Below are 13,692 nucleotides of genomic sequence, written 5' to 3' on the forward strand. Positions count from 1 at the left end.
CGGCGATGTACGCATGAAGCGACGGAAATTGTTGATTGCTTGTGGGGTGAGGCATATGGCGGTGTGACGGTCCGACACGTCAGCAAAACAAAAGACGAGGAATATTGTGGAAGTTTGAGCGTGACTTGATCTGGTTCGATTTGGTCCGGATAACCTCACCTTGCCCTCCGAAACGATATGCAGTTTGACACGGGCTACGCCCGATGTGTGTAATTGGTTCATTTGTCGCGTTACGCGGTTCCAATTCAATTTTTACTACGCTGAAGATGCAGTTCTTGATTCAATAGCCTGTCAATTGCCTGTGTATCCTTGACTTCTTGTCCTTCTCTTGCCAGAGGGATTCACGTCATTTATCTTAGCAAAGAAGCATTATTTCCAGCCTTCTAATTATTTCCAAGTGGCTGGCCAGCCTCTTCACCTTCTGATATCCATGATTTTATGACATCCAGCAATTACTCCAAGTCTGCTTGTTCAATCAACAGAGGCAGCCTTATCCGACAATTGGTCTCCAGGGAGAGCGCCTGGCGTTTGATGCCCGATCCTGGCCTTCTTGAATCACAAGGCTGACGCCTTCGCTGGTTTTCTCAGGATCATAATGTTTTGGCCATGTGATTGTGTTGCTACACTCCGAACCGTGATAAAACAGTTGGCGACGGAGGTAGCACCGCTGGTATATCTAGTTCAGGCGGCTAAGAAGAGTGCGCCGATCGCTCTTCTGCCACTTGCTTTGCTGTTGCACTTTGTGTAATGTTGTTTTAGTGATACTGGACCTAACGATTGATCTAACTTCTCGAATCCAGCAGCGTACGTAAGCAGCCTCATCGCGAGTTTCCTTCTTCCTCAAACGCTGCCTCTTATCTTCCTGTGCCGCTAGTCTGTTGTACTCATCCTTTGCGACACGGATTCTCGCATCGTCAACAGTAAGAGGGCCGTACTTCCCTATAATTAATGTCTTGCCGAGGAGGGTAGACCGTCGAAGCTGCTTGTCCCTGAGGGCCTTCATCTCCGCTGTGGCTCTAGTAACGTTTAGAGCCGGGGGGTTGTCCTGCTTTGCGTGCCTTCTCATACAACCGTGTGACTGATGGCGTAAGCGGCGCGTGTGATAGAATGGAAACCTCTAACCGCAGCTTGACGTAGCTGTGGTAGCGCTGGATTGTTCCAAGATTCATCTTCTGCGTCGTGACGCTACTCTAGTCGAACTTTCGAATTGTAGGCGGCGTTTGTGATGCTAGGTTCGCGGAGCTTTCCTGAGGGGTTGAGGGCATGCTCTCTCCGTGGGTACCGTGTTCGTTGATGCTCTTGACACCACCAGTCTAGCGCAGTCTTGGTGGAGATCTCGGTAGGGTCAGCCTCGATAAAAGATGTCCAGTCATCGGCGGAAGTTTGAACTACGTCTAGATCTCGCTCAAGCAGATCATACTCATCAGGCTCATAGGTTGGTTTTGATAATGCTTGAACGACATCCCCTTCAGTCATGGCGTACCTTTCTTCCCAAAGCCTCTGGAGTTGTGGCAATACTGCTTTGACCCAAGACTTATCCCAGTCGATATCAATATAGCGCTTTCGCCTTGAAGGATGGAGGAGCAAAGCTGCTGCATATGCTGGCACCTCATCAGTAAGGAGATAATACTTATCAAAAGCGTGCCAGGCCATCAGAATTGCGTTCTGAAACCCGGTGTTGTTCGCATGCTTGCTCTTCTGCTTCTCAAAGTGTTTAACGAGAATATCCATCGTTGCCAGCGTCTTCTCAATAGAATCAAGATCTCCTTGCGTTCTGCTTGTCACTTTTTCAAAGGGTTTTAGGAAGATGTTGATCTCACGTAGAGTATCCCAATCGTCCGGTGTGAGTGCATACTTTCCAATCTCTTTGCGGTGGTTTTTAACAAAGGTATCAACATGACCCTCGAGCACGCAAGCAACCTCATTCATGGTATACCAACTATTCCATCGAGTATCGTTGTCCATAGGTATCATACGGCCGGCCGCACTGTGAAATTCGTCGTAGAGAAGCTCCGAAGCCCTCATATGAGCGACGATTACATGAAGCTTTCCTAGCGGGCCAATATCCTTCCAACTGGGCCTCTTCTTCTTTCTTGACGCTGCAGAAAGCCTGGTTTCTTCATCATCCCTCTCATCATCTTCGTTGGCTTCTTCATCGAAGTCGCCTTTGTGATCGCTTTCATCTCCAGATCTGGAGCCCCGCCTAACCTCTTTTACCACCGCATCAATAGTCTCTTTATCTGGCGCAAAAATAAAAGCCTGACTAGCTAGATTTATGACATGGCCGTGGCAGCGAATTCGACGTGTCTTTGCATTCCAGTTGAGTTGGTACTGTTCTTTAAGGTGTTTCGAGATAAAGCGGCAACACTTGTCATTCGAACCGTGATTGTCACCAATGTAATAGCCGATTTTATGAGCAATGTCATACCAATCAATTATCCCGTTAACATGTTCTGCTTGGTGTTGGCCGCCATGGCTTCTTCGTAACCGTGGTAAACCTAATAAAGCCTTGCGTCTCTTCCCCTCTGCGTCAACGAAGTGTGCAACAACAGCCAAGAAAGCCTTCTTCTTATGCTCAGTCGTCCAAACGTCACAGGCAAGATGTATCTCCGAAAGTGCAGCGTGCAGGTGTTGTTTAATCACAGCCTTCGCTTGTAAGAAGGCAAGTTCAATTTTCTTTGGTACCGCGGCTCGAGACTTTGGGTATATATCTGCCGCCATATAGTTGACACTCATAATCAGGGAGTATAGTTCTGGATACTCGACTGACTTGTGTGGAAGGTTGTTATTAACGATGAGCTGCAGCAACGATTCGTCAAAGGCCGTTTGGTTAATTGCCTTACGGAGCACAGCTCGCTCGCGTTCATCAGCTTGGGCCTGGCTTTTCTCTGCCTGGCGTTGGAGAATTTGCTCAAGCTTGGCTTGGCCCTTCAGTATGATCTGTGGCTGCTGTGCATTAATCTTGATCCCATGCCTATGAGCAAGGTGGTTTCGTGCAGAGGTCAGGGAAGCTGATTCCCATGAGCATTTACCGCAAACCCATATCCTGTTACCAGCGCGATCACGTCGGGCTTGTTCATCTAGTTTTAACTTCTTCGCATGAGCCCAAGTCTCTGTTGCGGTTTGGGTACGCTTCTTGGACCCGCGACCACGCCTCGTACTGTCAACAGCCACCGGAGAATCGGGATTGCCGGTCCATGAAAAGCCGGGAAACTGACTAGATTCAGGTGCAGAAACTTGGGACGTAGAATCGCCCATTTCAGCATCACTGGTGGCCATTTGTCGATACGGTGGCTGACCGAGGTTGACACACAAGAGTCTAATGTGATTTACTGTTGCACGTTATGAGCTTTCTACTACCTGAGGCCAATGACACACAAGCAGATTTCTCTTGTCCTCTTCATGATTCCTGATTCTTCATGTCCCTTTATTCCCGGCCCTGTGACTCTTGTATACTAACCGTTACCACCCGGCTCCTCACTGCGCACGACTTTCAACGATTAGTCATCCACTCACAGCGTCTCTCGCAACGCTTGCTTGCTCCCTCTGGAGATTGGGCGTATCCAGAAAAGATACCGCGAGCCTTCAACATTGAACACATCGATAGTCAGACCTTCGAAGCACTCGGCCTCCGCTTTAGACCTAAAGGCCGCCAGCCCGTCTGCATTTCCACCACCTTGGGCCATCCGATGCCAATCGCCGCCACACTCGAGCCGGGCTAAACACTTCACTTCTGTCCAGCAAATTACCACGCCGGGCGCATGGTTGTCATTGATCAACAGAATGGAAAGTCCCCGAATCCTATGGGCTGCGTCGATCTAAAAGACACCCCGATCCGCAGTTTCACCTGCGTACCACCAACGCTGTGGGACCCTCTCAGGCTGTGACCTATCCGATGCGGTGGCCAGTGCATCAACTTCGACCGACAGATACCTCCATTCCCTCCTTCCCAGGGGCAAATGACTTCCGTTCGTTGACGGACTACCTCCGACAATGTGGACTTTCTCCACGAGAAACTGGGTGCGTTCAATCAACAGAAGCTGCTGTATTCGACAACTGCGCTTGTAAAAGCTAAAGGCGAAGTGAGACCTCTAAACCCCACATGGGGCGGTTGCGGGCGGCGATAGGGCAACGGAAGACGGGTAACAGTGCAGCGCTTCAAGCCTTGGCTTAGTGGGGTGGAGAATTAGTCATCTTTCTCAATATTTTCAATATCCTCAATACTCCTCAATATTGAAAAGACCCATATTGAAGAGTCAATATTGAGAAAATCAATATCCTCAATATGTATTGAGAATATTGACAGGGGTTATTCAATACCGAATACACCTCTGGCCACGAGGTCTCATCTTTGGCGCGAACGCCTGATATTCCTGTTCGAAGAGACACAACGTTACCAACAACCGCCAGGGTGGTCATCGATACGATCGATACGATACGATACGATATCGAAATCGACGGGAGATATCGTCGATATCGGTTCACTACACAGTATGAACTGTGCAACACAATAAAAAGGAAGTGCAAGCCTGTTGCCTCCGCAACAAGCCTTGTCCTATTTTTAGAGTCCGAAATTGCGATTTACAAATAAAATTACCCTATTAAGGTTGCTCCAATTTCGGATATATTGTAATCGATATCGATTTCGATATCGATATCGGTCGATACGATATTGATCGACGATACAATTCGATATACTTATCGATGACCACCAGGCTGGCGATCAATTCCACCGTCAACTCAACTTTTTCAATTTTGTGGAAGTGGAAGTCACGTGCATCAATTCAATCAATTCAATCTTCCCTTCGTATTGATGGACTCAATTCCACCTAGATGGCTTCAACGTTGACAATCTGTTGAAACTGGCGGTAGAGTGGCCGTAGTTCAGGGTAGCACCTGCTGAAAGAGCCGCCCGCCAGGTGATGTCCCCAGTACATACTAACCCCAGTGCATTTGCGTATACAGCTTGTATCCAGTACTTATCATACATTTTGTCTCCAACGCGTCTCGGCTTGTCATCGCGCGTAGTGACGGCCTTCAAAACAATTCTGTTGCTGCGATCTAAATGGACGCAAACGTAACTGTTAAGCGCCGACGGACTTCGGACTGCGGCACATCCAGCGCGCCGCTAATTAACCCGGATGCTTTACCAGAAGATTGGAAACTTTTGCCGTGGAGCAAGTTCCCAGGCTTTACGGTTTCTGAACGTGCTGGCAGACAGACCTCGTGGATCTGGCAGCATGGGTTCGACATTCAAGCTCGCGATTCGCACACAAAGAGGAAATGGGTTTGCAGGCCTTGCCTCCAAATGCCGAAGCCCAAGACATCAGACTTCTCTGCCGTTGGTACACAGAACATCGAGAAGCATCTATTTAGGGAGCACAGACTTGTAGACGAGTCGGGGAAGAGGCAGCCTGCGACTGGGAATTGGCTGAAGGAGAAGACCCCTTCAAGAAATATCGTCGAGATGCTGAATCTCGACGCTTCTGACCCTAAGGAGCAATCCATCGCCAACGCTCTGATTCAACGCTTCGACAAAAGCCATTTTCAGAGGCTGCTTCTGGAGTGGGTAGTCGATGCCAACATCTCCTTCCGCCAACCCGAGCACTCTAGGCTTCGGCGCATATTTGAATACCTTAACCCATCGGTTGCAGCGACAAATGCACATATCTCCCACGATACTGTTCGAAGGCGAATTGTCGACCTTCATCTCCAACAAAAGTCACGCATAGTGGACCACCTGAAGAGCTTCCCAGGTCAGATCCATATTGCATTTGATGGCTGGCGTTCAAGGAACCGGCATGCTCTCTATGGGATTGTCTGTTTTTATGTTGATAAAAATGGTGCCCCTTCCAAGCTCGTCCTAGGCCTGCCAGAGCTGAAGGTTTCGCACTCCGGAGAGAACATTGCGGCTCAGATCCTCGAGATCCTAGAGAGCTATGAGATACTCGACCGGGTGGGGTATATTACGCTTGACAATGCCGGCAATATGGACACTGCAACGGAACAGATTGCAGAGGCGCTGGGTATTGATCCGAAGAAGCGCAGGGTGAGATGCTTCGGCCACGTCCTCAATTTGGTGGTTAAGGCTCTATTGTTTGGGCACAAGGCCGAGGCATTGGAAGCAGAGGTGGATGGGGGACCTGGTGTAGATGCGGCCCAACACGAAATCTGGCGAAAGAAGGGGCCGGTCGGAAAACTCCACAATCTGGTCCACTGGATCCATCGATCCGACAAGCTGACATACCATCTCCGTGCGCTGCAGGAGGAGTTCTTTCAGCATTCAGACAACCTGAAAATTCAAGCAAAGAAGCCTGTTGATGTTGTCCTCGATAACCAAACTCGTTGGCTGTCGACTCTCTACATGATCCGGCGCGGTCTCATGTTGCGACCGTTTCTCGAAGACCTAGTTGAGAAGGTCACGCTGGAATTCAGAAAGGGTTGTCGCAATGGGGTGAGAAGGAGGGAAGAGATACCCCTCTGTCTCCGAGAGGAGAGTCTCCTGAGCGAGAAAGATTGGAAAGTCATTGAGTTAATGGACAAGGTGCTCCTTGATTTCGAGGAGGCACTCCGGATGCTTGAAGGCGACGCCCAGAGCCGGGGTGCGCAAAGGCGGCCGTATCGAGGCATACGGCAAGATGTGGGACGTTGCGTCAACATACGAATTCCTGATGGACAGTCTAGAAGAGTGGAAAGCAACAGCAGCAAACTACCCAGACCCTGAACACGTCAAGATAAACATCAACCTAGGGTGGGACAAGTTGAACGAGTACTATACAAAGCTGGACGAGACGCCGGCATACTATGCTGCCGCCATTCTAAATCCGGTCTCTCGTTGGGCATATTTCGAGAATTCCTGGACCAACAAAGCACAGCTGCTGTGGCTTCAGGAGGCGAAGAGAACGGTAAGGAAGTTATGGGACGAAGAGTACAAAACACTACCGATACTTACGATGCCCGATGAAGAGCCTCCGCTGAAGCGTTTAAAGGTAATGAGTGCACTTGAGAGACATCGAGCTTACCGGACCTCGTCGCTGTCAGGCAGGTCTTCATCTTTGGAAAACTCGCAGAACGTAGACCATGATGAATATGACCACTGGCTGTCGAGCCCTGACGTTAAGAACGACCCTCTGGTCACTGATGTCGTACAATATTGGTGGGGGAGACGGAAAGATTACCCTCGGCTGTCGCGAATGGCTCTCGACTTGCTATCAGTGCCACCTATGTCCGCGGAGTGCGAGCGTTTGTTTAGTGTTGCTGGGCAAATGGTTTCACCGCTGCGGACACGATTGGAAGCTAGCACGATAGGGATAACACAAACACTTAGGTCGTGGGTGCGCAATGGCCTAATCGACGCAGCGGATACGTTGATTGATGTATCAGGAGAGATTGGGGAGAGTATTATATGGCAGGCGGAGGAGGACGGCCGCGGTGCTTGGGAGTAGGGTGTTGTGGAGCTCCGCATGTGTATGCAGTTCAACCTCTTTCAATTCAACGCCATCAATTCAACTTGGAGATGCGGTGGTTCAACTCCACGGGTGAAATGCTGAGTAAGCTGTCAACTCAACTCAACGTGAAGGCGAAATTGATGGAATTGAATTGATCGCCACCCTGAGTCCATCTGAGTATATTGACAACGGGCTAGGCGACTACTAATTGCGAGTATCTTAACAGTGAAAAATAGAATAGTTGAAGAGGAAAATGGGCAATCGGAGCCTTGACGCTCGTTGGGTCCGACGACCGCTGTTACCTGAACACACATAAAGGCATTCCGTATCAGAAGCGACATATGGCGCATCTCGTAGGTCCGGAAATAGTATGCAAAGGACTAGAAATATACTGCCGGAATTCAAGCATCAGAGAGTTGAAACCTCTCGGGCTGCAACACGAAGCGTAACCCGTCAAAAATAGCCGAAGCCACATTAGTCGAGGTCCACGATGGGGATACAACAGCTCAACTGATCACTTAGAAAAGGTGAACCAATTCACATTAACGAAGTCGGAAGCCTGGTCACTCATGAAGGTTAAGTAGACGGTATGCGTTCCAGTTATGGCGCTGACATTGGCTGAGATCGTCTTCCAGCTCTGCCAGCCACCTGTGTTTGAGACGGAGAGGCTGCAAATTGGTGTGGAAGTCGGACTGTCCAGCGCAACCTGGATCGTGCCCCCCCCACTCCTGGCACCCGAGGCGACCCTCGCAGAGAATTGTGTAGCCCCGCCGTCGCTGAAGTCAATCCCGCGATAACCGAGCCAGTTGCCTCGATGAATCCATCCGACGTTATCGCCGCCCTCTGTGTCCGATGTTTGTTGAATCTTTGTTCCGTTGCTGGAAGTATATGCTTCGGCCTGAATCTTCGAAAATGAGCTACCCAAGCGATCACAGAGATGAACCGAAACCGACCGCCATTTCGGAGTATCGACGAAGGTACAAGCAATCATGACATCTGTCACGGTATAGGCCTTCGGAAAGAGATCAATCTTCTTGTGACCGATACTGGTGCCGTTCTTCAACGAAGTCCAGGGGACAGCTGACGTGTCATTTGCACCCAGTCCATCCACAATCTTCGCAAGCACTTGATACGACCGTATGACCTGGCCGTCCGTCTGGTCCTCCATCAGTACGATGCGATCGATGGAGGCAGGTGAGTCGAATCTTATTGTATAAGTACCGTTCTCGTCCGTGCCGTGATGTGCCTGACTGGCGACGGACTTGCCATAGCAAGAGCTAATAAAATCTCCCAGCTCCTTATAACGGGTAGCATGGTTGTCGGGAATAAGACCGCGGCGATCAGGAGTGAGGTCCAACTCCAGAATACAATTCCGGCCAACCGATTTGTGGTAGACATCGATCATTTCTTCAAGGGATCGCAAAGGCTTGTCGACGCCAAAAAACCAGCGCCTGTCTGTTTGCAAGGTAGTATCGCACTCTGCGGGGCAAAAATAAGGGCTATTCGGGTCCCCACCCTGTTGCAAACCACTTTATGGGGAAGCCGTTATTAAGTGATCTTTGCTACGATCCTATACAGAACACTGACCTTGACCAATTCTCTTCGGCGGCTACTCCATTCTCATTTCCCGGCCATCGAACTATATCGTTGCCGTCAGCACATCTCGTCGCAACGCGGCTAGTTAAACTCAATATTATCTCACCTGAATTAGAAACGCAAGTGTCATTCGTCTTGCATCCATCAAAAATGACAGCTTGAGGCTGATGCGCTTGTAAGAGTTTCTCAATCTCGTCCCGCTGAGTACTGGTAATACCGCTGTCGAGCCAGATCTATCCAGCACATTTGTCCGGTTAGCAAGCGACTATGAAACTTTTGGAGAATCATACCTCTGTGAGTTTGCCGTAGTTCGTCAACAATTCAGTTAATTGGTTGTACACAACCTGATCATACGTGCTGTTGCTAATACTGACCTGCCCCGGCAGAAGGGGAGTCGTCTTGACCCTGAGCTGGTCTACGTTGAACAAGTTATTTTTGTACACACTGTAATAGAAGCCATGTCCAATGCCATATTTTTGCGCAGAGCCTACGAAACTCTTGACAATATCCATATCATGGACCGGAGACTCAGAGATAGTGTAATTGTAAGGAATGACATGATTGTCGCTTGTCGGAAATGTCACCTTGCTTGGCCACATCGTAAAACCGCAACTATGCTTGGCGACTAGCGTGGCAAATTTTCCGCCCAAAGCTCTGATTGTATCCATCCACTGATCAGTGTTAATCAGCGCAGGGTTGAACAAAGTCTGGTTGGGTACGTTCCAGGGGACTTCAAGGCAGCCATCAGTGTCCAAATATGTCTCGATGTTGAAATGTATGAGCACTCCGACTTCCCTATCTTGGAACGCGAGTTGCTCAGCTGTTGGCAGTGCAATCTTGGAGCCATCTTTGGGGGAAATGCGGTGCTTGGGCGTAAATGCTGATGTAGTCGCGCGCTGATCAATGCCAGGCAAGCGCGCCAAACCGAAAGTCACCAGCGTAGCCACAATAACTGAGCCGAATAAGAGCATGTTGTCTTGTCAAAAGTTGCAGACTGTGAGTTTATAGATCGAGTTGGCGATTAGGGACTCAGAGGCAGTATCGAGTTTCAGTGGGTGGGAGTACAAATGGAGGCATGGCGTATCTTATACAACCCCCAGGACGAGATAGGAGCTCCATCTCGGACTGCCGCAACTTGAAAGATGCTTCATGGTAAGTGAAGGATCTCAATTGGCGGCCACTTTGGCTTGCCCAAACTAGCTGCTAATAGTTGCTCTCACAGCTGGAATACCTCCGTCGGTTCAAATCGGGTATTCAAAACAAAACCGGATTCTACGTCGATATTTGGGCGTCCAACCCTGTCTAGGACTTTGGCAGCGTGAGAAGAAACATAATTTATGCTAGCTCTAATCTCGTATTTGCCTCCTCACGACAACACGATACCCCGCATTACTCCAATGGCACGGGAGCTAGGTATGTGTGCTCCCCAAATTTTGTCCTCGATCACCCCACCAAGGGCATCCCAGTTAGATATCGAGCAAGCAACCGTTCTGCCGCCAGGTCGAATAGTTACAGGATCCCAAAGGCCTCCGTTGTGCCACCAAACTGATGCCTCGCCCCGTCTAGTGTTCTGTGCTTGTATGCGACACTATTCATCGTCACCTTCTCCATTGCTTTGTGAGCAATGATACAAAACTCGGCTTAAAGGTCTCGATGATAGTCAAGATGCGCACAAAAGGTGAAGGTACTCTACACACCTGGCAAGCCACCCGATGAGTATGAGCTTGTGGCACCGGTTGCCGGGTCTGGGAATAAGTTCCCCCATTGCACATTCTCGGCACTGTAAAACAAACCCAAAGCTGGCTCACATGGAGCCAGGCGGACATAGGGACTCGCCCAGTTGAGCTTGCGGGGGTGGTCAGGGGGGAATGTAAATGAGCCTCTTACAAACTGCATACGTGGCTACCCCAGCTTGAGAACAGATCTAGCCGCCCCAATGAGTTCATCCAATCCCAAAATGCATTCAGTTACCGGATAAATATGCATGTATTGGTAGAACCGGCCAACTGGGTGTAATTGCTAGCTGTCATAACGTCGGCTATTATGATGAAGATAGCCGGGAAAAGAAAATATGAGGATTCGCATGAAGGGAAGTTATTGGCATTTAAAAAGCCGCAGAAAAATCTGTAGTAGAAGACAAAACCAAGAACAACAAATACATATGAGGGATTTGGTGGTGTGTCAATAAAACATAGCTAACAATGACTCTCATAACGTGACAACATTACGCCCCAATGAGAGGGCGGCTCTCACAAGAGACTTGAGTGAAGATACAAACTCTGCTGGACCCGGGTTAGGTAGCTATTCGAATCACTTTCTAGACACTTGTCATTCGGCTACTTAGGATACTCTTACATACGCCGTCGACGGAGCTATGTCGGATGTTGTTGTCTTGAAAGTAGCGTTCGGATAGGAACATTCAGAGGCATAAGACGCTCTGCTGGTTGTCACATATTATGCTGAGCTTCAGCTGGCTCCATAACGCAGTGATGGATAGCCACGCTATGAAACTGAAACTGGGGTGAGTTTCAGTTTCATAAACCCGGGCGCCAGTCCAGTTTCAGTTTCATGTGAAACAATATCTAGGTACAGTCCAAAATCTTTCACAAGATCGGTGCCGATATACACCTTACCTCCAATTACCCCAAAGATGTTTGGCATTGTCTGCCTACCTATACTGCCAATTCCCCAGTCTCGCCATCACTCTCCGCCCCCTTACCAATCTCTATATCTTCTTGGAGTATCCTTACAGCTGCGTCAATATCCTCCGCTCTCCTGAACACCCCAGCAAGAAGCGGCCTACTCTTTCCTTTTGGAACACTTATCCAGCTTTTAATGCACTCACATGCCTCCACCATTTTGGCAGACATGTTACTTCTATCCCATGTAACCTGCCGTCTTGTGCCTGAGAAGATTCGCTCTGCCTCCGTAGACATTGGGGGGACGCAGAATACGTCAATAGCCATACGGCAGAGGAGGGGGTAGTTTTCTCTCTGGGTCGGTTCAAGCCACCACTCTAAGGCCGTTTGTTGCCCAATCCCGACTTGTGAGCCCTGCGAAGTATCGTCAAAACCTGGCCGTTAGAAAGCTTCGGGTTACTTACATAAATGAAGCGCTCGAATTCATCCTTCACCTCATTTGATGTGCAATATACCTTCCGCCTCCAGCGATCAAACTCATCGAGTTCTGCCTCATTTTCCTGTTGTTTATCTGGGAGCTGGTAGCTCTTGTACTCTGTGGACCAAATCTTCCTTACGGCATCCACGGCATTGCTAACCCAGGCCGGGTTTCTCTTCCACTGCTCACTCAGATAGCTCTTTCGGAGTGCTGGGTGGAGGAGAATACCGGCCACATACACGGGGGCTAGTTCAGTAAGCTGGTAATACTTCTCGAATTTGAGCCAAGCCACGTGAAAGCGGGCGTAGAAGCGTGGGTCACTGAAAGCCCGGTCTTTAGTCTGCGTGAAGTGTTCATGCAGGAAGTCCATGTGGGAGAGAACTTCATCGAGAGTATTCTCCCGGCCTTGGCGTACCGAGATCTGGTGGAATACCTGTAAGAACGCATGAATATCTCTGAGTTCGTTCCAGTCGTTATGGTCTAGTGCATCTTTCTCGATTTTGGCGTGATTTTCTTGAATCCAATCCATGAGCTTTGCCCGTCTCTCAATAGCCACGTCAATGAGGCGAAACCATGAGTTCCAACGTGTATCATTGTCCCTCGGCAAGGCCCTGCCAATCTTGGCCTTGAAGTCGTTGTAAATGCTGGTAGAGCTTCTTGAATATATGCACAAGTTGTGGAGTTTGCCTAGAACACTAAACTCCCGCCACTCCTCAGTAGCTTGTGCCTTCGAAATACTGCCTCCTCCTTCTGTTTCGGATAGCCTGCACAGCCGCTCATACGCCACATCAATCCCCTCTTGTTCATCCTCCTGGATCCTCTTTGCCTTGCTCCGAGAGAGGAAGGTTTGAACGATGAGGTTCATGATATGGCCACTGCAGCGTAGTCGCTTGGCAACCGGATCTAAACTCTCAATCTCTTTTGCGACATCGTCAAGCATAGTATCGTTAGCATCGTGATTATCCATCGTAAAGTAGCCAACTTTCCCGCTGAGGTCGTACTCTTCGACAACTTCTAGGAAAACCTTGGCCTGCAATTCCCCATTGTGGCTTCCTTTGAACTCGCGCAGTGACAATAACGCTTGGGCGACTTCTCTCGTCTCCGCATCTACAAAATGGGCCACGATTGCCTGGTATGCCGCCTTCTGCTCCGATGAGGAATGGTGAAGTGTGTCGGGCAAAATCCACTGCAGGGGCTAGACCTCAGTGGACGCGCACCTCTCTAGAGCACCTTGGGCTGCTCTAAATCGAAAGTCCTGGTGGGAATGTTCGTGGAAGAACTGGGAACCCAGGCAAATTTATGAGCGATGGCCAGGATGGCCGAGCTTGCGTAAAGCCCTACCGTGGAGGTCACGGTAGGCATGGCTACAGAGACCCAATCAACTACACGACTTACACTGGTTGATCAACTTAGTGTATTACACTCAACTAAATCAACTAAATCAGGACAATCCTGACTAATCAATTAAACTAAATTTGGGCCTCTCGTGTACGTGGATTTAGTTGATTTCAGTGTAACTGTTGATGGTTAA

The 13,692-nt window shown here is 49.3% G+C and overlaps 4 protein-coding genes across 4 annotated transcripts; 1 reads left to right on the forward strand and 3 right to left on the reverse strand.

Annotated features, from left to right (window-relative positions):
- Window positions 1-676: 676 nt before the first annotated feature.
- Window positions 677-3,279, reverse strand: VFPPC_18535 (hypothetical protein; the record flags this gene model as incomplete). Its single annotated transcript, XM_022430129.1, has 3 exons — window positions 677-1,016; window positions 1,069-1,148; window positions 1,201-3,279. 3 exons carry the CDS (start codon window positions 3,277-3,279, stop codon window positions 677-679), a joined length of 2,499 nt encoding a protein of 832 aa, XP_022284880.1.
- A 2,029-nt stretch (window positions 3,280-5,308) lies between these two features.
- On the forward strand, window positions 5,309-7,445 carry VFPPC_17075 (restless-like transposase; the record flags this gene model as incomplete). The annotated part of the gene is made up of 2 exons (XM_018294824.1): window positions 5,309-6,633; window positions 6,680-7,445. 2 exons carry the CDS (start codon window positions 5,309-5,311, stop codon window positions 7,443-7,445), a joined length of 2,091 nt encoding a protein of 696 aa, XP_018136124.1.
- A 517-nt stretch (window positions 7,446-7,962) lies between these two features.
- On the reverse strand, window positions 7,963-10,015 carry VFPPC_12578 (alpha-L-fucosidase; the record flags this gene model as incomplete). Its single annotated transcript, XM_018290399.1, has 4 exons — window positions 7,963-8,977; window positions 9,036-9,087; window positions 9,151-9,277; window positions 9,335-10,015. 4 exons carry the CDS (start codon window positions 10,013-10,015, stop codon window positions 7,963-7,965), a joined length of 1,875 nt encoding a protein of 624 aa, XP_018136125.1.
- A 1,701-nt stretch (window positions 10,016-11,716) lies between these two features.
- Window positions 11,717-13,523, reverse strand: VFPPC_12580 (transposase-like protein; the record flags this gene model as incomplete). The annotated part of the gene is made up of 3 exons (XM_018290400.1): window positions 11,717-12,097; window positions 12,148-13,305; window positions 13,392-13,523. 3 exons carry the CDS (start codon window positions 13,521-13,523, stop codon window positions 11,717-11,719), a joined length of 1,671 nt encoding a protein of 556 aa, XP_018136126.1.
- Window positions 13,524-13,692: the final 169 nt, after the last annotated feature.

Source organism: Pochonia chlamydosporia, assembly GCF_001653235.2.
Source record: "Pochonia chlamydosporia 170 chromosome Unknown PCv3seq00021, whole genome shotgun sequence".
Taxonomy (NCBI): Eukaryota; Fungi; Ascomycota; class Sordariomycetes; order Hypocreales; family Clavicipitaceae; genus Pochonia; species Pochonia chlamydosporia.